This window comes from Puma concolor, chromosome E4, assembly GCF_028749965.1.
Source record: "Puma concolor isolate L17-30 chromosome E4, mPumCon1.1.hap2, whole genome shotgun sequence".
NCBI classification, from domain to species: domain Eukaryota; kingdom Metazoa; phylum Chordata; class Mammalia; order Carnivora; family Felidae; genus Puma; species Puma concolor.
The window spans coordinates 43,712,036-43,738,817 of NC_141683.1; the positions used below are offsets into that span (position 1 = coordinate 43,712,036).

Below are 26,782 nucleotides of genomic sequence, written 5' to 3' on the forward strand. Positions count from 1 at the left end.
ATATCATCAGGTTTTGCCTGGCTTTGACCTGACACGGTCAGTGAATGTCTTTGCGTTATGGGTCCTGCTGGTGTTGAGGGCTCCTCTGTAGGTGAGAGTGTCGGGCTGGGGCATGCAGGAGCCCATGCCATCTATGGAACAAAGGCTTCTTCTTTTGATGCTTTCAGACTATGCAGAATTTCTGTTTCTGGGACTGTTCCTCTTGGAGATGTCCTTGAAGATGTATGGCATGGGGCCTCGACTTTACTTTCACTCTTCATTCAACTGTTTTGATTTTGGGGTAAGTGCTTTGGAGCCCGCCTGTCCTCCTGCTTCGTGTTGATATGCCATGGTTTGAGATAAGCAGCTTGCTCCATTGCTCAGCATGAAGCACTGAAATCAGAATTTATAAAAGGGGAAATAAGTAAGTTAGCTACAGGGAGGTCAGGAATGAGTGAATCCTTCCCACTGTAGGGTTGGTTTGTTTGTTTTTTTAAAGCTCTTTTACTTTTAATGTTTTTATTGAAGTATAACACGTATACCATGGTGCACACTTAAGTGGATAGCTGTATGAATTTGACAGATCTACCCATAGTAAGTTTTGAACCACTTATTGTCTTGGGGGAAGCCTGAGAGAGAACAAAGGAACTGATTCCAGAAGGTGGTTCAGTAAAAAAAAAAAAAAAAAAAAAAAAAAAGAAAAAAAAAAGAAAAAAAAGAGAGAGAGAGAGAAGCTTATATATTTGTGTATTTTTTAGTTCAGTTTAAAATTGGGAAAGTTACCTAGATATACCATCATGCAAACGTGCACACACACACACACACACACACACACGCGCGCACATACACACACACACACACACACACACACTTGTATTAGCAAGTTCCCACATAGACTATTTCATCCAGTGTTCACTTCCTAAATACTGTTGATATATAAATGTGTTGATATATAAATGTGTGCCTTCAAGATGTTTTGACATACATTTTTGTCCTCCACTGCTTTTGGGACTCCTAACCACTCTATTACATATCAGGAATTATCTTTCTCATTTGAAAATGAGTAAATAGAGAACATCGTGTGCAAGTTCACATAGCCAGTTAGCAGCAGAACTAGGTTGCAAAACTTTGGGTTCCTGAACCACTTCTCTTTCTGCCAAGCCCACTTCTGTTCCTGCCAAATCTTCAGTTATGTGCTAACGATTTTGAGCACTTGCCAATCTGCATTTTAACTTGGAACATATGCTTCTGGGTACGGGCAATTTTCAGGCATAACAGCTAGTGAAAGACCATTCCCTCTCTACATACTTCTCAGCATTGCAGTGAGGATTAATTTTTGTTATTTTTCCTAGAGCACTGTGTAGAATATAGTAGACATTCAGTGAAAATATAATGAAAACAAAGCCAAAATGTTAATTTGACACTACTCCTTCCCACGGCAATCAGATTCTGTGCCACCAAGTAGTACTGTCACATTGGGGTACATGGGACCTGTGTGGCTAAAAGATGCTTCACATACAGGTGAATGAACCTTGTTAGTGCTTCTTGTTAGTGCTTCTTGTTAGTGCTAAATTCTCGGACGGTGAGAGAATGTGGACGTTCTCTGAGGTTTTTACATTGGGATGCAATCTGCATTAACTCAAATTTGTTTCTTTGCTTTGAGTATCTTTTGTCTGTCTGTTCAAGGAGTTACTGTGTAAGAACGCTTGTGGCTATCAAATTTGTGCAGAGGCACACTGGCTCTTGTAGTTTTCACCAAGGACAAAACAGCAGTCAGTGAACCAATCTCCAGCATGAAGGATTGAAGTCAGGAAGAGGAGTGGAGAGAAGTGGGGAGGGAGGCAGTAGAGTCTCATTTTCCTTTGGCAGCCTTCACAAATAGGTAGTCCTGTTGGAGCTGTGCCGGGTGGGGTGGGGAGAGTTTCAATTTCACCGTAGCCCAATGAAAAGTGCTGACTGCTGAATGCCAGAAGGCTCTGCTCTTCTCCTCCTCCTCACTGTGGCTGGGTTTGGCTCTTTAGGTCACAGTGGGCAGTATCTTTGAAGTGGTCTGGGCAATCTTCAGACCTGGTACATCTTTTGGAATCAGTGTCTTGCGAGCTCTCCGGCTTCTAAGAATATTTAAAATAACCAAGTAAGTGATCATAAACTGGACTCTTCCCAACCACCTGTGAGAGCGGAAGCTTCTCTCTCCCTTATTATATTATATTTCCTTCCATCCCCTGTTCTCCCTCGCCATATGTTCCCCTTCCCTACCATGTCCCCGCTCCATTCTTCAGTTCCTCCTTCCCCAAATATCAAACCAGAAAAGTGTCTATGACGCCAGATCCCATGTCACATTCCCAAGGGGAGCCTCATTGTTGCTGACATCTCTCCTTCACACAAATACACAAATGCAGCATATTTCATACACTACCAGGCAGATTCCCAGCTGGATTGGGGATAAGTTTATATTCAGTGTTCACTGCTACAGTGTTTGGGTTTTGTAGGTATTGGGCATCTCTGCGAAATCTGGTGGTCTCCTTGATGAGTTCTATGAAGTCTATCATCAGTTTGCTCTTCCTCCTCTTCCTCTTCATCGTTGTCTTTGCTCTCCTAGGAATGCAGCTGTTTGGGGGCAGGTAAGCACCAATGAACTTTCCATCCAAAGGAGCCTCAAAACCCAGTCTTCAGCCTGTGAGCACTCGGGTTTCTAATTTGATCACCATGATATCATCTTGTTTGCTTTTTTCCATGGCCCATCAACCACTGAGTGTGTGTGGTGGTCTCTGTTTTTAACCTTTTCACACTGTACAGGATTCTGGTTATGGAAAAGACCCCTCTCTTGGGAACTGTCCCTGAAATGTACAGCATGGGGCCTTATAACTCAGGGTCAGCCCAAACCCTATCTCATTATCCATGCCCTTCAAAGTGAACAGTGCATCAGTAATAGCCACTAATAATGCCATCTTCATAAGTTACATTGAATAGGGAGAAATGAAGGAAGAAGAGGATGTGGAGAAAGAGTAAAAGAAGTGATAAAAAGGGAACAATCTCAGGAAGGGAAAAACTTGGTATGTGAGATTTTCATTTTATTCTTCTCTCTGAACTTCTTTCTCAGGTTTAACTTTAATGATGGGACTCCTTCAGCAAACTTTGACACCTTTCCGGCAGCCATCATGACTGTATTCCAGGTATGAGGCCAACTGGCAGGTAAAAATGTTAAGTAAGATCTTTTGGAGCTCACACTGAAAAATGGTGATATGTTAATAGAATCCTACTTTTCCTTTCCAGGCTCATCCCAGGCAACTGGGATTCTTGTTAAATAATTATCAACACAATAATTCCTAGAATTTCTGTAGCTACGTTCTTACCAATAATGGAAGAGCTCTATTATAACTACCTGATTGGCCTTTTCCGTTTGCAAGAGATATTAAGGCAAAGACATTCAGTAACTTATGGTATTTATGACCACCATCAAGTGGGCTTTATTCCAGGAATGCAAGGATGGTTTGATATCCATACATCAATTGATGTGATATACCACATTAACAAAATAAAGGATAAAAGTCATATGATTATTTTAATAGATGCAGAAAAAGAATGTAACAAAATTTAACATTCATTCATGATAAAACTCTCAACAAAGTGTATATAGGAGGAACATACCTCAACATAATAAAGGCCATATATGACAAACCCACAGCCAAATCATACTCAGTGGTGAAAAGCTAAAACCTTTTTCTCTAAGACTAGGAACAAGACAAAGATGTCTACTTGCACCACTTTTTTTAATGTTTACTGTTATTTTATTTATTTTATTTTATCTTATTTTTTTTTTAATTTTTTTTTCAACGTTTATTTATTTTTGGGACAGAGAGAGACAGAGCATGAACGGGGGAGGGGCAGAGAGAGAGGGAGACACAGAATCGGAAACAGGCTCCAGGCTCTGAGCCATCAGCCCAGAGCCCGACGCGGGGCTCGAACTCACGGACCGCGAGATCGTGACCTGGCTGAAGTCGGACGCTTAACCGACTGCGCCACCCAGGCGCCCCTATTTTATCTTATTTTTAAATTTTAGTTAGCCAACATACAGCGCAATATTGGTTTTAGAAGGAAAATTCAGTGATTCATCACTTAACATACAACACCCAGTGCTCATCACAAGTGCCCTCCCTAATACCCATCACCATCTAGCCCATCCCCCACCCACCTCCCTCCATCAACCCTCAGTTTGTTCTCTATTGTTAAGAGTCTCTTGTGGTTTGTTTCCCTCTCTCCTCTTTTTCCTCCCCCTACCATATGTTCATCTGTTTTGTTGATGAGTGAAATCATATGGTATTTGTCATTCTCTGATGTGTCTTACTTAGCATAATACCTTCTAGCTCCATCCACATCATTGCAAAATCAAGATTTTCTTTTTTTGATGGTTGAGTAATATTCCATTATATATATGTAGCACATCTTCTTTATCCATTCATCAATCGATGGACATGTGGGCTCTCTCCATAGCTTAGCAATTGTTGATAATGCCTACTTGCACCACTTTTATCCTACATAGTACTGGAAGTCCTAGCCACCGCAGTCAGACAAGAAAAAGAGGTAAAAGTCATCCAAATTGGTAAGGAAGAAGTAAAACTGTCATATCACATTTATGGTTTTCTAAAATTGGAAGCATCTTCTAACCCACGTGTCCATTTAATGAATTATGTTTTCCACCCACCCCCACTATCCCCCCCCCACAAAAAATATTTTTAAATCATGGGGGCAAACTCAAAAATAAATAATGCCGAGTGCTATAGAAAACACTGTTTAGCTGGAATCTGAGGCTGAACCAGAACCCAGGTTTCCATAACTGGAGCCCATGAGGCTCTTTCTAATAATGCTGCTATCTCAAGAACTATACACTTGGCTCCCCTGGCATAGTCTGGTAGTGACCAGACCACTTGATCTGTGTGATTACCATAGACTTGGCAAAGCTGGAGATGGAGGGAGTCTGTAGTCTGAGGAATAGAATCTTTCCTTTTGATGCTTTCTTTCTATTTTCAATGCCTTTCTTCCTTATCAGAAGAAAGTTTAGAATTGCTCATAAAAATGACTATTTTTCTCCCTGGAAGAATAGCCAAGCAAGAGGTAGATGAAAAAAACCTAGGCGAGAATTTTCCTTTTTGCATTAGCCCCATTTTTTCAACCAACCCAGGTCTCTGACTTGCCTATTGTTTGCTTTGCCTAGATCCTAACAGGTGAGGACTGGAATGAGGTTATGTACAATGGGATCCGCTCCCAGGGTGGAGTTAGCTCAGGCATGTGGTCAGCTATCTATTTCATTGTGCTCACCTTGTTTGGAAACTGTATCCTTTTTAAGATGCTCCTCTTTGTGCTCCTTGCCTGCCTGGACCAGCATTTGAGGAGGGTGGTGATGGTGGTAGAGGTGGGTGGGGTTTTTTTAGGGCATCAGGGTAGCATTGGGGTGGATATAGTTCAGTGTACTAAGAGAAATAAGGATTCTGATTTTAAGGAAATTGTACAGTAGCTGGGTCAAGAAGACAAATATAAACAAGAAGATAAAGTATTATCTATATCTACAACATACACAAATAATAACTTATGAGGCTCTTACATTGAACAGTTGGAGATGCTATCAGCTGGGGAAAATAAGAGTTGACAAAGATAACTGTAGGCTGAAATAGTGACCACACTGTAATACTAATAAATTAATTACATGTTAATATAGAATAGGACTGGTCACATAGTAAGCTTTCAAAAATATTAGTACTATGACTAATACTAATACTCCTAAGCATAGCCAACATTTATTGTATTTGTGCTATTCATGAGACCCTGTACTAAGTGTTTTACAGGTACCATTTCATCTAATCCTTACCTTACCATCTAATCCTTAAGACTTAGATGAACTAACTTGACCAAAGTCAAACAATTATTAAATTATAAAGGGAGACTGGAAATTGAGTCCATTTAATTCCCAAACCTATGTCTGGTCATAATATATAGACTAGGAAGATTTATGTTTTAATCCCAACAATTCTGTTTACCAGCTGTGTGGCCTTGGGAAAGTCCCTTAATCTCTCTGAACTTCTAGTTTTCACATCTGTGGGGAGGATGACAGCATTTACCCCTTTGTTGTGCATAGTAAGTGATATAATTTCTTTGGATGCACCTTATAAACTGTGAACTTCTACACAATCATTAAATGTTTTGGGGGAATGAGATTTGCCTTAAAATGGGATTGGTGGAGTGAAAAAGGAGAGCCATGTGATATAGCTGGACTTTGGCTTTTCCCATAGTCTCACAGAGAGAAGATACTCCTTTAAGTTATCTGCTGTGAAAATTTCTAGGGGTCAGAGCAGACTATGAACCAAACATGAGAAACCCATAAAAAGAAAGTTAATGCAGTGCATCACAGAAACAGAAGGTCAGTTTGTCACAATGGCACCTTGATTTTCCTATTACTCTGAGGGTAGTTAGACCTGGACTTTTATGCTGGAACCACTTCTGTGTTCCACAACACATGGACCCCAAAAAGAGTTGGAAAATTGGGACTTCAGAGGTTAGAGCTTGGAATAGAAATAGGTTCTATAATGACCTTGTGTGCTCTGTAACATTTTTGTTAAATGAAATATGGAAGACTTCCAGGATAAGAAGAATGAGAGAAATAAGTTAGCATCCCATTATTGAGAACCAAGCAGTGATGGAGCTGTGGAATCTCATTTCTTTTCATTTTTAAGAACAGAGTAGTAGGATTGGTCTAGGTGGGCTTCAGTTCCAGCCTCTCAGAAAGGAGACATGAGCTCCTGCATTGAGCTCCCTGTTGTCATGATGTTCAGCCGATCTCTATTCAGTAAGCCGTGAGGAGAGGCCATAGCTATCTAAAGGCCTCCTTACTCCACCTTGGCCCCTGAGTGGTTGGATTTAGCTATTTATTTGTCCTATGCAAAGAGAAGATAAGTGGAAGAGGGAATATATATTCCCCTTCAGACAGGGCTGCATAACCCCTGCTTAATCAATGCTTTGGGGTAACTTCTGTTCCTGCTGGTATCCCAGGCAGGAAAGACCTAGAGATGCCGTCTCAGTCTTGCTGAAGCCTTTTGTTTTTCTTACTCGCCCGTCCTTAACTCATCACCCCAGACACACTGCTGAATGTGTTCTTGGCCATTGCTGTAGACAATCTGGCCAATGCCCAAGAGCTGACCAAGGTAAGCATTCTCTGGGGATCTGATGGTTCTCTAATGCCATTGGGCACTTCATCAACTGGGTAGATGATGAAATGGGAATGATATATCTGTTTTGCATACCTCACAGGATTATTGTTAGGATCAAGTGAAATAATGTATAGTATGTGAAAAACAGAGCAGGCTAAGTAAGATGTGTGTTCTTAGTAGCTGTAGTCATTTCACCTGAACTGGCTTTCCCCAGTGTCATCACAAAGAGGAGACATTTACAACAGGAATATAGGTGAGGGGATGGGGTCCCTGCCTGATCACTTGGGATGATGCCACTCAGCTTGGCAGAGGAGAGGGCATGAGTAGAGGCACAGTCTCAGCATTTTACTTCACGGGGTTCTGCCTAGAAGGGCCCTGCTCCATCACTTCCAGATACTGCAGAACATCTGAGAGGTGTTGGCTCTAGCTTCTGACCTCCATAGCTGTGGGTAGCTCCACTGAGGGCTAGGAGCTTGGGGTAGAATTCCATGGATTTCCTGAAGAATTGTGAGGAAACCTTTGGGGCAAGGTGGAAACCAGAAACTGGCCATGCCAGGGCTGAAAGGGTTCTGTTTCCAAAAGGGCCTGGCGCCTGGCCTCCTGAAGTCTCTGAGCCAACCCACCCTCAAACTGCCTTGGTTAACCTCTTCTCCTGCCTTCCTCATTTCACCTGGTCTCCAGAACTTGGGGGGAGAGCCAAGGCAGCTATTCTCCTTCACGGGGATACCAGCAAACCCATCCCTGCTCTGTGTCTAGGATGAACAAGAAGAAGAGGAGGCCTTCAACCAGAAACATGCATTGCAGAAGGCCAAGGAGGTCAGCCCGATGTCTGCACCCAACATGCCTTCTATCGAGTGAGTTGGCTGTCCCCACTTCAGTGACCCCTGGGCTCCTGTGCTAACAGCCAATTAATTCATCAACTCAGAATGGTGTATTATCAGAGGATGCCTACTCCATACCAGGAGATGTCCTGTGAATATAGCAGTGAGCAAGATGAAGTCTCTGTTCTCCCAGAGCTTTTATTTCAGTGAGCTAGATAAGAAACATACGTAAATAATTTTAGACAGTGATAATTGCGGTAAGGTAAATAAAACAGGGTAATAATGCAGAGGAATAAGAATTGGGCGGAGTACTTATAGGCAGTCTGGGAGGGATTCCTTGAAGAGGTGATATTCAAGCAGAGATCTAAATATGGAGAAGGCAGTCATGTAAAATTATGAAGGAAGAGTGTTCTCCAGCAAGGTGCAGTGAAGCTGATATGCAGAGAGCAAAGAAGACTAGGAGACAAGGCCAGGGAGATCCTGAAGAACCAGGTAAAGGATTTTAGCTTTTATTCTAATGGCAACCATGGAAGGTCTAAAGTGGAAGGATGGGTATGACATGATTTACACTGATAGTAGGTCACTCTTCCCTGTAGAGAATGGATTTGTCGGGGCCAAGAGTGGAGATGGGGAGACAGATTTGGCCATTACAGTAAAGTAGGTGACATATGATGGTAGTTGAGACCATCGTAGCCATGGAGGAGATGAGAAGCAATCACATTCAGTCTATGCTTTGGAAAGAGAACCAACGGGAAGAGGTGATAGATTAAATGTCATGGGGGTGGGGATAAAAAAAATATTTCTCTCAAGTTTTAAGGTTTGATGCCTAAGCAACTGGGTAGATGGTGGTGGTATTTACTGATAGTCTAGAGAACAGTGCAAGATTCATTTTGGCCACATTAAATTTGAGATACTTAGAGGACATCCAAGTGAGGATGTTGAATAGGCCATTGGTTACATGAGTCTGAAGCTTAGAAGAGAAGTCGGGGTTAGAAATAAAGATTTGGGGGGAGCCATTTGAGTTTGGATGGCATTAAACTCTCAGCATGAGTGAGCTGGCATGGAGTGAATCGTAGTGGAGACAGAGCTGCTAAGGACAGAAACCCAGAGCACTCCTGTGCCTCGAGGTCCAGCAGACAAGAAACCTGCAGAGGAGACTGATGGGGGCAATTAGGAGTAGGAAGAAAGAACAAGGAAGGGTCATGTCCTGGAGACCTGGAGAAGAAAACTCTTCAGGAAGTAGCGACTGGACAGTACAGCTAACTACTGTTGAGAGATCACATGAGATGAGGACAGAGAAGGGACCATTTCTTTTGGCAAAATGAAAGTTGTTGCGGACCTTCAGTTTCAGTGGCCCGGTGGGAACAGAATCCAGATGGAATGAATTAGGGGGAGGATGAGAGATTAGAGAGTGGAGCAGCAAGTATAGACTTTGAGGATCCAACCTGAACCTGTGGTTGCTGGTAGAACTAGCAGGAACTAGCAGGGTGTGGGCCCTGTGTGGAGCTGGAAGAAGGTGTTGGAGGAAGGGCTGAGAATCCCTGTTGTGACTTCTGAGCCTGTGCAAGGCCTATGTGGGCATCCCTGGGGATCGATGGGGAGACTTTGAGACCCCTGGTAGGTATAACTCTATCCTGACACCAGACCCCGTTATCTATTCCCTGAAGCTGGTAAAGGAGGAGCCTTTCTTTGCCAAGTGCTCATGGGAAGGTCTCTGAATGTCTGCTGCCTTTCCCTGTAGAGGCATTCTTGGTTTTATGTGGGGGTCTCCTTCCCCTGGATGATCCTCATCTTGCCCTCACCTTTCAGAACTGAAGGTTTGGCCTCTCAGCCCCTTCTTTGTGCGTGAGAAAATACTGCCCTGAAAATTTGTTAAAGATTGATGGAGAAAGGCAGAACAACTCCTTCCTCTCTGGAATAATCTCTGGGCCTTGAGTAGTTCTTTCCCCACCTTCCTTGCACTCGTGAGTTTGGGTTAAAAATACACACACACACACACACACACACACACACACACACAGGTATGCAAACATGCTGGTGGGTAGGGCTGGCTGTCACTTAGGAGTGGGTGGTTCTATTTACTGAGATGAGGAAGCCTGAGGAAGAGTGGGTTTGGAGACGTGAGTTGGGAAGATGCTTGGCCCAGAGTAGAAACTCACTATTTATAGAATGAAAGAATGAATGAAATGCTGGTAGGGCATAGGGCTGTAGGCAGTGAGCTGTGTGTGTATCTGGGCCTGGAGAGGTGGAGGAAGGTGCTGTAACTCTCCACGATGAACAGAGATACGGCTCTGGTTGCAGTACGTTGCTGTAGGGTATGTGCTGCTGCTAGGAACTATGTCAGAGTGGGTGTGTGCTGCTGGGGAGGGCAAACGAGACCCCTGATTTCTGGGCTGCTGTATAACCAAGGTGTGGCTGTCTATAAAGAAACATGAAAAGCGTGTTGTTACAAATCAGAAGGTCTGAGGGCTGGTTCTGTAACTCACATGCTCAGTATACTTGGAGAGAGAGCCACTTAGGATTCTAGAATGTCTGTTTCCCCATCTTTGAAATGGAAAGAACACCAGCTGCCCTTCCTGATCCACAAGGTTCATGTAAGGTGTATGTGAGGTCACATATGCATGAGTTGGGAGATATGTCGATGCTTCTCTGTATGATTTTGAGAATGAAGGTATATTCATGATGGGGTGTGAATTTGGATCTTCGTACGTGTGAATGGAGAAGTGAAGAGGAGTTTGAAGTGTATCTGATTTGTGTGGGAATTAAAAGTTGGGTCTCTCTTTGACTGGTCTGTGTGTGTGTGTGTGTGTGTGTGTGTGTGTGTGTGTGCGCGCGCACGCGCGCGCGCGCACCTGTGTGCATTCACAAGAAAGAGAATTCTTCCATGTACTTAAACTCTTACACATGTGCTTCTGGAGAATGGCTATTTGAGTATTTGAGAATTTGCAAATAGACGGCAGAATCTGCCTTCCCTAGTGGGTGTGCATGCTGCCTGGCTAGTGTGTGTGCTTCTATTTCTATATGCTACCCATGCTCCTTGGCACCACCAGCCCACGTGTGCCTTATTGCATTGCAGCTGCCTGTGCTGAAGGGTGCATGCAGACAGGGGCTCACAGGCATCTCCACTCTGTGGATGCGTGTACACATTGTGCCTCTTCCAGATGCCAAGCGAGGCTCCAACCAGCTGCCTCTACTCCCTCCACCCACCCACATGTCATGCTCCCCTGCGCATGTGAGACATGGCAGTTGAGCAGTGCCGCTTTACCTAGCATGTTCTCCATTGGTCAGGGAGGGCGCAGCACTTGCCAGCCTCCTAGGTCTAATCAGGGTCCCACTGGGCCAAACTGGGGCTGTCAGCCGGGGACTTGGGGCGAGCTCACTCCACAGGTGTCCCAGATGTGTTGTCCTCTACCTGAGCATTGATCTTGCAGTGACGGCTTTGTTTGTACGAGTCCTTTTTGCCTTTGTGGGTGATTCCCACACCCTGCTTGTCTGACCTTCTATCGAGCTTGTAAACAAAAGGAAACAGCATGTGTATGTCTGTAGAAAGATTTTTTTTTCCCCTGTGCATGACTAAGAAGGTTATTACTGTGTTTTACCTGGATGAACAGATGGAACCTGGAAGGCCTCTGGCCAGGGTCACTGTGTTGCACAATTGCAGGGGACATGGCACATATCTTGAAGTACATGGACAGCAGCTCATGGAGTGGTGACCCTGCCTCTGGCCATGGGCTACTGTGTGGCTTTGATGGTGTGCATGGCAAAGCATTTGTTCTTGCATATTTTACAGTGATTGGAGTGATGAGTTGTGAAGTCACACCCCTGTGAATATCCTGGAAATGATGGAGGGAAATACAACTTTCATGCAAGTTTATGCGGTTTCCAGAATAGCTCTCTTGAAGGGTATTTAGGTACAGGTGTGAGTGCCGGGCATGATGATCGAGCACCTGAAGCTACGTACTCTACGAAATGACATATCCATTGTGTCCCTGCATGTACGCTTCAAAAACTAGATCCGCGTGTTTGCACAGAGTAAGAAGCAAAGGTCACTCCCTTGGCAAATTGAAGGTCGGGAGTCTACGGAGGGCAGCAGGCATGTGGAGAACGTACGGGCACGTAGAGGACTCTGTGCCTCTTCCTGAAAATTGGCTGGTGGCTGTGGGGCTTGTGGTTCCAGGAGGTTGGGGTGAACTGAACCTGTTCGTTTTTCTTTCCCAGAAGAGACAGAAGGAGAAGACACCACATGTCGATGTGGGAGCCACGCAGCAGCCACCTGTATGTGTGTACCGGTCTGCGTGTTTGTGAGTGGTTATGTGTGTGTGTAGGGACACCGTGTCTTTGTTCTCACCACACAGTGGGCAGAGTGGCGCTGGGTGTGTATGTCAGTGTGCGTTGTGGTGTGTGCGTGTGTTCCGTGCACATGGTTTGTGGACACTATCCTCTGCACCTTCCGACATGTGCTTATATCAGTGTGTGTCTAAGGTATGTGACCCTGTGTGTTGTTCACTCCTCTGCGCGGCCTGTGAGTGGGCACGCGTTGGTGTGGGTAATTGGTGTTGGTGGGTGTGCCTTGCACGTGGGCAGTTGTGTACAGCCAGGTGTGGGCCTCAGTGAGGATGCGTGTGGGCACATGTGAGTGAAAGAGTAGGTGACTACCCTTCCGCCCGTGTGAGCCCACTCCCGCGTGCTCTCCTGCGTGCATATGTCTGCGTGTTCCTGCCGCCACATGAGATGTTCAGCAGCGGCTTGGAGAATGAGCTGCTGGTGGGCTCTACACGTGCAGCCTGTGGCTTTTATCGGCTGTTGTGGAAGAGATCCACGGCACTCTTATTTTTTGAGGGGGATGACTCCGTGGGTCTGCCTGTCACTGCCGTCCGTCATCCTCCAAGAGTAGCCCACCATTGCGCCTTTCAGCCTGTGCTATCCCAGGCTGTCATCTGAGGGACCAAAGACAGGGAGAGTAGGAGGAAGAAAGATCTCTGACCTTGAATTAAGGGCCAGTGGCGAGCAGAGGGGGGGTACAGGTTGGTGCGCTGAGAGCAAAGGAGAACAGGGGAGTGAAAACCTGGCAAGCCTTCTACTCCTCTCCTGCAGGCCCTGGGGGCTCAGTCCTAGGCTGATCCCTGCCCGCCCTTCGACTACTGCAGAGCAGGGATTAGGGTGGGAAGCCCCACACACCAGGAGGCGCTGGTCCAACCACCTACTCGTGCGTGGCCCACTCGGCTCCTTGCATCTCTCTGTGCTTCCTGTCTGCAGGTCCTAGGCTCTCCCGTTTGCTGCCCCCCATGTGTCCCACCCCTTTCCCGTGGCTACTGAGGGCTGGTCTACACCCTTGTGGCTCCCTCCCTGGCCTTCAGCGGTCAGCTCCTGACCGTGGTCCTCACCCTTTCCTCTTTGGCAGGAGGGAGCGGAGGCGCCGGCACCACATGTCAGTGTGGGAGCAGCGCACCAGCCAGCTGAGAAGGCACATGCAGATGTCCAGCCAGGAGGCCCTCAACAAAGAGGAGGCCCCACCAATGAACCCCCTCAACCCCCTCAACCCGCTGAGCCCCCTCAACCCACTCAACGCCCACCCGAGCCTCTACCGGAGACCCAGACCCATTGAGGGCCTGGGCCTGGGCCTGGAGAAATGTGAGGAGGAGCGCATTAGCCGCGGGGGGTCCCTCAAGGGGGACGGAGGGGACCTGCCGAGTGCCTTGGACAACCAGAGGAGCCCCTTGTCCTTGGGCAAACGGGAGCCACCATGGCTGGCCAGGCCGTGTCATGGGAACTGTGATTCGACCCAGCAGGAGGCTGGGGGAGGGGAGACTGTGGTGACCTTCGAGGACCGAGCCAGGCACAGGCAGAGCCAGCGGCGCAGCAGGCACCATCGTGTCAGGACCGAAGGCAAGGAACCCTCCTCCACCTCCCGGAGCAGGTCTGCCAGCCAGGAGCGGAGTCTGGATGAAGGGGGGCCCACCGAGGGGGAGAAGGACCGAGAGCCCAGGGCCAGCCACGGGGGCAAGGAACCCACAATCCAGGAAGAGGAAAGAGGCCAAGACTTAAGGAGGTAAGTTAGCTGCAGGAGTGCCCTGGAGGCATAGAGCCCTCCTGGTGTTAAGGATGCTTCAATACAATCCCGCCTGGCGCTCACTTTTCCCTTTTATAAAATGGAAATGATACTGATGCACCCTTTATAAGGCATGTGTAAATATGACACACAGTGGGCTCTGTCCCCCTGAAACCCAGAGACTGGTCTTCTAGGGCATCTCCTGTTGGGTGTGGGTCATAGGTGGATGGATGGGAACAAGGCACGGACAGCGCCTGTGGGTCTTAGCTCCTCTCTGCCTGGGTGGGTGGGGGTGAGAGGCAGCAGATGCCATGCTCTGAGCGAGGCTCCTTGCGCTTCCCCCCACTTTCCCTCTTGCCTGGCTCACCAGCCACTTTAGAACATCTTCTTCTGATCTGAGCACCAGCCGTCTCCTCCTCTGTCTCCGCAGGACCAACAGTCTGATGGTGCCCAGAGGCTCTGGGCTGGCAGGAGCCCTCGACGAGGCCAACACACCCTTAGTCCAGCCGCAGCCAGAGTTGGAAATGGGGAAGGACACGGCTCTGACAGAGCAGGAGCCGGAGGGCAGCAGTGAGCAAGCTCTGCTGGGGGATGTGCAGTTGGACATGGGCCGGGCCATCAGTCAGAGTGAGCCCGACCTCTCCTGTGTCACGGCCAACACGGACAAGGCCACCACTGAGAGTACCAGCGTCACCGTCGCCATCCCCGACGTGGGCCCCTTGGTGGACTCAACTGTGGTTCACAGTGAGAACACAAGTCCCTGTCCCCCTTCACCCTCACCACCCATCCCACCCAGGGCTGGGGACAGTTATGGCTCCGGAGTCGTTCAGTAAAGCAACGTGAAAAGCCCCACCAGCAGGACGAAATCATTCTTCAGCAAGGAAACAATAGGAGCAGTTTTATCTAGGTTTGCAGGAAAAAATAAGTTAGAATTTTCTCCATCTTTAGTTTTATCTGTAAAATTTGCTTACGCCTTGGCCCCTGTGACCATCATAGAGACGTCAGAGAGATCACATGTGGTTTTGTAGCCAGATGTATATATGTGGCTATTTGATGTATCATGTGAACACTCGATGGCACTCTCCAGGACCTCCGAGGGGCCATGTCACCCGGACAAGTTAGGGAACCCGTGTGGAGCAGGAGATGGTCCAGACCGCTTAGTGTATGGCTTCCAAACCTGTTTCTCCTGAGGCCTCAGTTTGTCAACCCTAAAGTGAAGCACTGAACTGGGTGATCACTGAGGTCTTCCTCAGCACTAACATTTTATGAATTTATTACTCTTATTTACTCTTTTCTCCTAGGAGCTTTTACTCAGTTTCTCTGATAGATTCCTCAGGCAATGGGTGTTAATCTCCAGACCTCAAAAGGAAACAGCAGAAAGCCCTCCATCTACCCCCATCCCTGCCCTGGCCTAACCTCACCCCTATCCTCACTTCAGCCCCACCCCCTTTCCTGCCCTAACCCTGCCTCTATCCCCATACTAAACCCACCCCCACCCCAACTTCACCCCCACCCCTCACCCCACTTCCATTCCTGCATTAATTTTGGCTGCCGCCTCATGCTCACTGAATTATGACCAGAGGGCTCTACCCTTGCTTTTTTTTCCTTCTGATTTTTCCCATATATTTCTATTTTCATAGGACAGTCTCCTCTTCCTGTTTTTCTTTCTTCTGCTCCCTCTCCATTGCTTTACTTTCTGTACATTCAAAATGCCAGTACTGCTTTAAAAAGTGAAGTCTCCCATGTTCACTGCTCCTGGGGTTGGTTGACTTGGGCATGTCTCAGGATGTCAGACTCACAACCTCTTGTGGTGTGTGTTTAATTTTATGCTCTAATAAGTAAATCTTTTGGACCCTCTCTTATAAGAAACATCAACAAAGTTTGGCCTTCCTCTGCTCCTGTCCTGGGGCTAGTCTATGGCCTTGGTCATAGGTAAGGGCATAATGTCAGAGGGATCTGGGATCATTTACCTTTTGGAAGGACCCAGAAGGAGCCAGAGCTTCAGAGCTCTGCTGCTTGCACAAGGCTCCAGGGTAGAGTTGGTCACTGAGAGAGAACAGTGGGAGAGTTTGACTGAATCCCTTGCCCACTCAACTTTAGCCTCCCTGCCACTTAACCCACACTGTAAGTTGCATGTGGAAACTGAGGGTGGCGGCCCAAAAGCTCCACTCAGTCTCTGACTCCTTCATCTTCCTAGCCCTGGAAGGCCGTCATGGTCCCATATTTGCATGAATATTGCATTCCCGTTTCAACATTAATCACGACTGGAAAAAGCACAGCCAGAGAGTCAGCTGCAAACAGAGTAATGGTTTCTTAAAATCTTCCATTGCAGTGTGATATCATTGAAAGGATATAGGATTTTGAGTTGGGAACTAGCTGTATGAATTGAAGATAGATAACTTGAATTCCCTGAACTTCACTTTTCCCATCTGTATAATGGACATAATATATGCCGCTCAAGGTGTATTGTTGTGAAAATTCAATAAGTAAATGTAGACAAAGAATCTAGATTTTTAGATATAACTTTGTAAGCCTTACAACAGAAATAATCGTTCTGTTACCCTGGGAAACATGATTATTATTATTTTTTTAATGTTTATTTATTTTTGAAAGAGTGAGACAGAGTGCAAGTGAGGGAGGGGCAGAGAGAAAGGGAGACCCAGAATCTGAAGCAGGTTCCAGGCTCCGAGCTCTCAGCACAGAGCTCGACACGGGGCTTGAACTCATGAACCATAAGATCGTGACTTGAGCTGAAGTCGGACACTCAACCTACTGAGCCACCCAGGTGCCCCACATGATTATTATTTATATGCCCAAAAAGGCTGTCATGTAAAATTAGGGTGAGGGTCAGGCTAGGAGGAGAGTAAGGGCTTCACAGTGTAATCTAACAAACCCAGTGCTTGCAGGGTGCCTGGCTAGATGCATTCCTGTAACCCCTTCCCCTCGTCTCTATCCCATCCCTGTGGAAAACAAAAGGTGGTATTCTCACATGCAGCGAGGTTTCTGATGATTTCAACATGTGCCTTTCACAGTTAGCAACAAGACTGATGGAGAAGCCAGTCCTTTGAAGGAGGCAGAGATCAAAGAGGAGGAGGAAGAGGTAGAGAAGAAGCAGCAAAAGAAGGAGAAGCGTGAGACGGGCAAAGCCATGGTTCCCCACAGCTCTATGTTCATCTTCAGCACCACCAACCCGTAAGGCACCTTCCTATCGCTCGCCCTTTGGCCCATGGTAGACGACCAGGGTTAGAGCCAGAGTTGGGGTGATGAGGAGGAGAGACGAGGGTCCACTCGCCCCCCTGATCCTTCTCAGTGAACTGTGGCCAGACATCTGAAACATGTGGGGTGCTCCCTGGTAGAAGTGTGTCATGAGGTTGAATCACCGCTGAGCTCTGTGCTGCATCTGAAGAATAATTTAAGACGGAGAAGCATGAGCAATGTCATGAGAAAAGGACCCTTTACCTCAAATTGTTCAGTAGGTTGTGTCGAGGGCTGGGGTGGGAGCAAGGAAATCTACTTGGGATGTGTCACCAAATATTTCAGTGGTGGACAGAACTGAGAATATGGAGCCTGGAATAAATAGACCACCCACTGGAGTTTAAGAGGATTGGTCCCACTTCCCTATATGTGGATTTTGAAATGGGCATGTTCCTCAAAGCAGAGGTAGGGCTATGAGATGGAGGTGGCAGAGAAGATTCTGGAAGGTTAGACTGAGCTGCCTTTGCCCTGGAAATGAGCAAGATGTACACATAGACCAGCTTCTGAGGCTAGGAAGACAGAAAGGTTTTCAGTGACCACACGGGCAGTATTCAGACAAGCCTCTGGGAGGGAAGGAACTCGGGCTAAGGTATATCGGATCACCTGAGTCCAGAATACAATCTATAGATATGATCACTTTAATCAGAATACCTGGGGCTCATGAAAACCTGTTGTTCCTCTCATCAGGAATCTTAGAATCAAGGTCTATTTTTACATTTCTGGCTTCTTATGATTTCCTTGCTATGCCCCAGTTTCTGTACAGTGGGGGAGGTGACACTGAGATACAATGGAGGGTCCCATGTAGCTATGCTGAGTGCGTGTAATCTGATGCTGGCTGCTCCCGTGCCTGCAGATAATGTATTTGGCTTGCGTACCGTAACCTCTAACCGATCTGATTACCTTCTCCCACTGGAGCTTTAAATCAAGGGTGGTGCCTGAGAAATTAAATTGCTCTCCCCATGGCTTCCTCTGGCCAGGGCCTGGCTGTCTGGAAGAGGCTGATGAGCACGAGGGTGGGGAGTAAGAGATGGGGATGGGAGGGAAGCAGAGGCAGCTCAGAAGGCCCTTCCACCCCACAGGATTCGCAGGGCCTGCCACTACATTGTGAACCTGCGCTACTTTGAGATGTGCATTCTCCTGGTGATCGCAGCCAGCAGCATTGCCCTGGCAGCCGAGGACCCTGTCCTGACCAACTCGGAGCGCAACAAAGTGGGTGCACGGGAGCCGTTTGCAACCTCCGTAATACCCTGGTACCCACCCCATCCCAGCTCCCCATCCCAGCATTAAAAGTGAATTAAGGCAGGTTCCTGGGGAGTGAAGAAGGGTTAAGAAATGGTCCATTCCAGTCCCTCAGGGCAAAGTAGGGACCATTTCAAGACCAGCCCCTTTTCTCCAGTCCCCACTCCCCAGCCACACTGTGTGCTGTTATGTTTCAGCAGTGGGCCTTCTCCCCCGAGCCAGCCAGGTCTTACAGGGTCATGTAGGGTCATGAGGGATGTGCATGAAGTTGGGGAGCTGAAGCTCTACCCCAGGCTGCTGAGACATCTCCCGGAGGTCCTAAGGGTGTATGTTGGGAAGTATGAGGGAGGTCAGGAGGATTGGAACTGACAAGGATTCTAGGTCCTGAGGGAGATATTTGTGGGGCCATTCAGACCCAAGAAGTGAAGTTCTGCCCAAGGGGAGGGAAGAGCCAAGGACTGACCGCTAAGTCCTGCGGTTCCAGCAGTAACGCCTGGCCCCCCTCCTCCTGTGTCCAACTAGCAGGCTCAATCCCAAGCTTCTGTCCTGAGGTAGAAACGAGTTGGGGTGGGGGTGCAGGACTGCATGCATACAGGCAGTCAGGCATGTGTATAGCCGGGTGGCCACACGTGATGCTCTTCCCCTTCACGGATATGTGTCTTACAGGTCCTGAGGTATTTTGACTATGTTTTCACTGGCGTGTTCACCTTTGAGATGGTTATAAAGGTAAAAGCCTCTAGAGAAAAGCTGGGCTACGGGGTTTAGATGGGTCATGTGTCTGCTCCTTTAGTTTGGTGCCCTTCCCCAGTGCTGCCACCTACCAGCCAATGACAGAACCTCAGTAGGGCCTCCAGCCACGCCTCCTCTGGCCTCAGAATTCTGATGAAGTCTGTCATGATAAGATGTTGTGGTACAGCACGTCTGCGTGGATCTGTTTAGACTGGGGCAGACCTGTGGGTATGGCCCAAGGGGAGCCAGGCCCACTCTCAGGCAGGCAGTGGGAGTGCAGACAGGGGTGGGGATTGTACTCACCTCCCCAGTGTGCTCCCTGGTCTGAGCCTGGGCATGTGCCAAGGCAAAGGGTCAGCTAGGGATGGGTCTTCCTGGACACCATGTAGTTCCAGCTGCCCTCACTGCCCCCCATTCTGTTTCCCACCATCCTAACACCCCACATTTCTGTTCTTCTCATAGTCTCCCTTATGTGGGGTTCCCTCCTCTGTGCATATGTGGCGACGCCTGGTGCTCTGAGCCACTAATGGAGGAAGGAATGTGGCAGAGTTCTGTGAGAGCCAAGGAGTCTAGTTGAACCCTGGTGGCTATGACAAGGGGCCTCAGGCTTCAGAGTGAGGTGAAGAGAGACTGTGAGACATGTCCTCTTGCTCTTCAGGTCCTTGTACAGGGTTGATTATAGAGACAATGGCAGTAGGGGCATTGTCATGGGGAGCCCCGAGCTCAGGGTGCATTGCCGACACCAGTGGGCTCATCCCTGGCTGTTCACATCTTTCTCCTTCAGATGATAGACCAGGGCTTGATCCTGCAGGATGGGTCCTACTTCCGAGACCTATGGAACATCCTGGACTTTGTGGTGGTGGTTGGCGCATTGGTGGCCTTTGCTTTGGCGTAAGTGTAACTCTTTCTTCTTGTTCAATTCCCTGTTGTCTCTTCTTCCTGAGACCTTGATTTTGAGGCCTCTCCAAGGCCAGCCTGAGAAACAGTTCACTCAGAGTGGTGCCAAAGAGAGCTGCCCTTGAAATCTGCTTCCCGCTTGCCCTCTGTGGTACTTCTAGGAGCCTTATATCTTCAGCTCACATGCCCGAAATGGTAGCACTGGTGAAGGAGGAGCCGGGAAAGTCCTTAGGGAGAAGTCAGAGGCCCTGGGGTTCCTTTCTTGGAGATGAGGAAGCATGGGCAGGTGCTCACCCATGTGGGCAGTGCCTCCAGGGGCTCAGGAAGGGACCCAGGGACAGCTTACGTATCTCTCGTTTCTTGATTCTCTCAAACAAGGAATCAGCTTGAAAGAAGAATGTAGAGCGTAGAACAAAGTTGGGGATCACAGAATCTTGAGCATGAGGAAACTCTCTGCTCATGAGCAGAGATACCCCAGAGAGATTTCAGGGACATCAGAACCAAGTTAATACGTTTAACTCCAGAACGTAAGATTTAGGAACTTCCTTGATAACACACTGAGGAAGACAGTCTTAAACCATTTAGGTAACTAAACCGTGTTCATTACATTTGGGGATTTTTTTTCCCCCAAACATTGACCCAGCTGTAGCAGGTTTTCAACCACATTCCGACATTTCCTGTGGAATCCGGTGAAGGAAGGGGCTCTCTTAACCCTCCAGGGTATAGCTGGGAAATACACATGGTGTCAGGGCCTTTTCCCTAAGCTGGTATGTCGAGTACCCTCAGATGAATGACAGCCTTTTGGGCTCTGTCTCTACCTTGTTCCACCACCAGAGCAGCCTCCCCCCTTTCCTAGGTGGTGCAGCCGGCTTCCCTCCAGACTCTTCAAGTATAAGAGCTGAATCTTCTAAGCAAGTCTGGCTTCAGTGTGATGAGGCTGAAGGGAAACATTTGGGAGTTGTTGTCAGTGATAGCAACTGGAAGAGGGAAGGGGCAAAATACCTGCATAGGTTTGACCTTCCCAGGTCCAAGAAAGGGGTCATCCATCCCCCCGCCCCTGCTCCCCAAATACCATAAGCTTCCATTTCTGTCTACCCTGGCAGAGAAAGAGGTGGGGTGAGATTTAAGAAGAAACATTCCCCAAGTGGCTAAGGGTAGGGAGCTCTCTGTGGGAGAGATGAAAGGTCTCCAGCTGTCCTAAGAATCTAAGATCTCCCAGAACCTAGAGGTGGGCTATTTGAATTGCTGTCCCACCCATGAGGGACCCCCCCAAAGGAGAGCCAGGGTGAATGTGGCTTATGACCCTGAGCTGACCTTGCAGATCAATTTCAGTGTCCCTTGTCCCCCATGTACACCAGTATATTACTCCTATTAGAGTCGCATGGAATCACCTGTGTCTCTCACAACAGGAAAGACTCCCGTTAGACATGACTGAGCTATTTCCAAGGAAATTTCACAAAAGTATGGCATTTTTCCAAACATCTCTACCTCGTATGAATTCTCACCTCAAGACAAAAATCAAGGCAGCTCTGGCTATACCAAGGGGACTCCCAGCTCCTCTTCCTCCTTCTTAGAAAGAAGCATTAGAGTCTTTTTCCTAAGGAGGCCTATTTATTTGGTAAGGGATAAATATCACCTTTGAGTTTCTAAAAGGTCAAGTTCCCTTTTCATTTTGTCAATTCATTTGCTTACATTATTCACCATATTGTTCTTCTTTCTTATTTTGATCTCAATAAAGTAGTTTGTGTCTTTTTGAAGAAATGAAAGACAAGGAGAGAAGTATATCAAAGAATCCACCCCATCTTTAGGAATCTCATTGGGGTGACAGGACATAGTGGGAGGAAGGTGTGGGCTGTGGACTTAGGCAGGCCCTGTTTTGAATCCCAGCCCCTCTATTTACCTGCATCATGTGCTAGAGCAACATAGCAAGACAGTTACCCTTTTATCCTCAATTTCTCATCTCTGAAATAGAGTCAAAATAATGTGTATAGAGTGCTTAGCATAGGGCCTGGCACAGTGTAAGTGATCAATAGATGTTAATTTCCTTCCTTATGCTTCCATTCTCTCACCAAGGCTAAACATGGAAGACAAGTATGTGTTGATATATAATGTGTGAAAATAGTTGAAGATGAACACAGAGTGGTTTCCAAGACTTGTTTTACACACGCGCACACACACACACACACACACACACACACACACACACCACCTTGTGCCTACATGCCAGGTATGTAGGTGCCCATGGGAAAAAGTTGCATCTTAGAGGAAGCCTTTGCATGCCTGCCCCATGTCCACAGTCCAGCTGTCTCTCCTCAGATCCAGAGCAAGGACGATGGGCTGGAGGGTTGTCACCTGTCTTGTTCTCTTTTTGTACCCTTTGAAAACATGGCGGTGGTGGCTTTGGTGCTGGTGGCAGGGAAGCCTTAACAGCCCCGGAACCGAAGCCTGTCTGTTGGTCCTCAGACCAGGTACAGTGCAGGGAACCCCAAGAACCCCTGGGTTCTGGGGTCCACACTTATGTGATGGATTGAGAGTTATGATCCATCACTTGCTTTTAGTGATGTCACTTTCTGAACTTTTTCTTAATTTCCCTGGAAATGTAAATGGTACCTGCTCACCCTTCTCCATCCACTGTCTTTTGTTACCATCCTTCCAAGCTGGCCATGCACATTTCCTCTCCCCTTCCTCCTGCTCATGGAACAGGCTCACATCCCTCTTCTCTGGCCTTCGTCACATTTGCTGAGGTCCAGGTAATGCTTTCTCTCGCTCATGTGCCATGCTTCCTAACTCTCTTCTCTCCCTTTCCTCATTAAGGGCACCGGAGAATTCAGCTCTTCCATCACTTTGGTAGGGTTGGCCAGGATCTACCCTGCCAGCAGAGTGAGGGCCTGGCCTGGGGCAGACAGCGGAAGGAAGCCTGTGTTGTACTCTGCCGGGCCATGGCAGGAGGCTCAAGCCAACAGGAAGCCAAATGTGGGGTTTTCTGCACACTTTTCAAGGACCTCCCTCCTTGTGGTTACAACTTCCATTGTTATAACCCATATGTTTGCCTCTGGGAATGTCCACCGTTCAGATGACCTTACTCTAGCCCTCTCTCTCTCTCCTCCTTGCAATTGAACCTTGCCCTGCTGAGGTTTCTACTCAGGCTGTTGCTCAGTCTGAGTAGAACTGATGATGATTGCCATGGTAACACCTTTATGTGATGCCTCAGAAGTCATAGGTGACTTGGCATCCCTTCCAACACTACCAGCCAGGGCCCTCTCAGAACCCAGCCCAAGTCCCAAGAGCAATACCCCTAGCCAAGGGGAGGGAATGGCCTGTAGCTGAATTCTCAAAGAAAGCTGCGTGGTCCCCTGAGCCCTCCTGCAGAGGTCTGCACCTGCCATCATGTATGTTTTCTATAAGCATATATGCTGTTTGTGTAGTGGCTGAAGAGAACTCTCTCTTCTCTATAGCTGCGTACTTCAAGTGAAGGGATTCTTTATAATGTAAACCTGACAAATTCTGTTTGGGAACTTTTATTATTGACTTTTGAGGAGGAGGGAAGGGGATTTATTTTCTAAGTGTGGGCATACCAGGAGATGAGAAAATAAACGGAAAGATACTCACATGGCCCCTTTCCTGTTCTTCCCGGTACACTTTTACATTATAAAGCATTTATAAGAACACTCAGGTCTCCTGCCTTCAGCCAGATACCTGTGTAGGGAAGTGGGCAGAGTTTTGGCAGAGGTTGGATATGTTTCTCCTCATTCCACTGCCCTCACAACACCCCACTTTCTGGGCCATATGGAGACACAGAGTGTTTGCCAACTATAAATGTACTGACTGTGCCTTTTCCTCTGTGAGGTTTCAAGAAAAGTCTGGTGAGTGACTGGATCTATGAAACCTTTCTCTTTGATCTTTTTCTATCTGAAAAAGAGGGATTCTTCTGTTTGATTTGATAATTACTTTACACCGAAGGGCCAGAAACTGCTTTTCCCAGTGTCCTCACACCCTGTTGCCATCGTTTCTGCTTCCCAGCCTCCTGGGTGGGAAAACAAAGATGGCTCCAGCCTTGGCATTTCTGGGTATCTGCACATCAGGTACATTCTGTCACTTTGGGGTGTCTTGCCGGAGTCAGCTGCCTTGTAGGGAAGTCATGTGGCCAACATGTCAGGGTGAGTTCATGAGCTTTATGGGATCCTGCACAGTCATGGTGATGCCCCCCGGCCCTCAGGTTTCATACCTTAAATGTTGAGTGAAGGGATTTGGACAGGCAGGTGGGCAGGGACAGCGTCATAGGAAGAAAGGTGAGGGACATATGTATGTGTGATCTTGCACTCCAACCCAAGCTCCTCACCTTCCTCATTCTCATTGTTCTACAACATGTTACTTGACTAGCTCAAGTCAGGTCACCAGGTGAGCTATCCTAGATTGGATTGTAAACAGTAAACTCACAGCTGATAACGGTTTGTCAACACAAACAATTAAAAAAAAATAGCAATTCTGCTCCCACCTCCTCCCCCCATCTGGGGCCTGTGAATCAGTCAGAATCATGCAGGCTCTATGGCAGCTGAGGCCAAAGCTTCCCCTTGCTGTTTGCCATCTTAGCAGGGCACAAGGTAAGGTCAGGGCTCCCTGGCACACAGGGGACCTGGATCATAGCCACACTTGGCCTTTAATTATTCCATGCTTAGCCAGGAAGGAAAAACATGAGTCAATCTGCCTCTCGATGCCAGAAGGAACCAGAATTCCCACATTAGATTTTATTGCATTCTTTTCATTGAAGTGTGTTGCTTTTCTGACATTTGACACTCTGCCCTAGTCTTTAAGATGGATAAGGCCTTCTGAATGCAGCCACAGTGGCTGAGCCAGTTCTGAATTCATTCAGTGAAATATGCAGATACAATTTTAGGTTCGGGAGGGTCCTCAGGAGCCACAGAATATGGTACCCCAGTTCTACTTCTGTATTTATAAAGGTGTGAATGCGTGCTCTGAGAAAGGAGTGGCTATTCAGAACTGAGATACTAGTGTGCACTTACACTCAGCACAGTAATAGTCGTACAGACATTTTACCCTATATCTGGCTCCTTCCTCCTCTTCCTCACTGTGCGCCTGTGTCTGAGGCAGTCCCCTCAGACCTCAAGCTTTGCTGTGCAACTTCTTTCTTGACAACCCCTATTTTTCTAGAACTGAGAGGTGTCTCCCAAAGGAAGCTGTGCCTACACATTCATCTTGTGGGGGAAGAAAAGGAGTGGACACAGTCCTGCTTCATGCAGAGAAGACCCATTTACCATTGAGCCAGACAGGTCATCCAGTCCCACTGTTCTGTGGAAGAAAATGAAGGATTAAAATTAAATTTAGTCATCAGGTAGCCAATTAACTGTGGATTTAGGATGCTGGCCGAGCTGGAGTTGGAAATTTCCAGCAGCGAGCAGAGAGAAGGATGTTGTTTCTCGAGACTCCAGCCTTAAGAGTCACCTCGAGAGTGACTTACCATGACTTTCTGCCCAGGCAGGAACACTAAAGGTGATAAATGGCCGTGAAGTCTTGGGGTGCCTACTGCTGGATTGTATCTGAGCTACCTTGAAAAACAGGTTTTGGGGGTGCCTGTGTGGCTCAGTCAGTTGAGTGTCCAACTCTTCATTTTGGCTCAGGTCATGATCTCATCATTGATGAGATTGAGCCCTGCGTTGGCCTCTGTGCTATCAGCATAGAGCCTGCTTGGGATTCTCTCTCCCTCTCTTGTTGACCCTTGCCCACTTGTTCATTCTCTCTCACTCTCTCACTCTCTGTCTCTCTCTCAAAATAAATAAACATGTAAGAAGACATAGAAAATGGGTTTTGGCATGAATTAGGGGTGACAGAGTAGGAGCCACATGGAGGGGATGCCTAAAAGAGATAAGTTCTCAGTCTACCTGCTCTTAGCATTAAGCCCCAGCATGCATGTTTTTTTTTTGTTTGTTTGTTTTGTTTTGGGTTTTTTTTGACGAACACTGAAAAACGCGTTGTCTGTTATATACACCACTGGTGCTGCTGGGGAATGTGCATTTGGAGACCTTTATCATATGTAGGCAATGGGTGTGAATGCCCAAGCAATTCTCATTATTAACAAGCACAAATTTGGGAGATGGTTGATTATAAATGGACCTCAGCCTGTGGCCACATAACCAAGCAAAATGAGATGGTCCAGTCAGGGAACACATCCCCATTCACATAGTAGCCAACAATTTGGCTAACCAGCCTCAGATGCAAGAAACACCCTGCACGTGAGGCAAGCCTTCACAGATGGAGGAACAGCGCAGTCCTGCAGGATGAGTAGAAATCCACCACAGTGCCCTCCGGATTTAAAAGTAAGTTTTAGAATAGCCCAGAGCAGATGTCATGATGGGACTAGGGAAGGATCCGCTCAGATCGTGTGACCTGCAAGCCATCTGCTTTATCCACACTCACAGAGCCACAGCATAGGGGAGTGTATTGGCTGGACTTTTCCAGCACCAAGGCCTTCTCGGGAAGATCAGCACATGAGGGATCTAGGGTATGTACAGAATGTGAACTAAGAAGCAAAATCACCATTCCCCAGACCAAATAACAAAACTGCTAGGAGAGGCTTTGCTGTCTCCTGCTCCTCAGTG

At 47.4% G+C, this 26,782-nt stretch overlaps 1 protein-coding gene across 5 annotated transcripts in view; it reads left to right on the forward strand.

Annotated features, from left to right (window-relative positions):
* Positions 1-26,782, forward strand: part of CACNA1E (calcium voltage-gated channel subunit alpha1 E) — a 660,165-nt gene that overhangs the window by 573,203 nt on the left and 60,180 nt on the right. For 3 of the 5 annotated variants that reach the window (XM_086694634.1, XM_086694632.1, XM_086694633.1), the window contains 14 exons: positions 168-280; positions 2,001-2,113; positions 2,469-2,600; positions 3,080-3,152; positions 5,192-5,309; positions 7,105-7,172; positions 7,935-8,032; positions 12,218-12,274; positions 13,401-14,048; positions 14,479-14,792; positions 17,081-17,240; positions 18,383-18,512; positions 19,209-19,268; positions 20,056-20,162. In XM_086694634.1, coding sequence (XP_086550760.1) covers positions 168-280; positions 2,001-2,113; positions 2,469-2,600; positions 3,080-3,152; positions 5,192-5,309; positions 7,105-7,172; positions 7,935-8,032; positions 12,218-12,274; positions 13,401-14,048; positions 14,479-14,792; positions 17,081-17,240; positions 18,383-18,512; positions 19,209-19,268; positions 20,056-20,162 — 2,191 coding nt within the window. The remainder of the gene's footprint in view (positions 1-167; positions 281-2,000; positions 2,114-2,468; positions 2,601-3,079; positions 3,153-5,191; positions 5,310-7,104; positions 7,173-7,934; positions 8,033-12,217; positions 12,275-13,400; positions 14,049-14,478; positions 14,793-17,080; positions 17,241-18,382; positions 18,513-19,208; positions 19,269-20,055; positions 20,163-26,782) is intronic. The other 2 variants (XM_086694635.1, XM_086694631.1) reach the window with 1 other exon arrangement.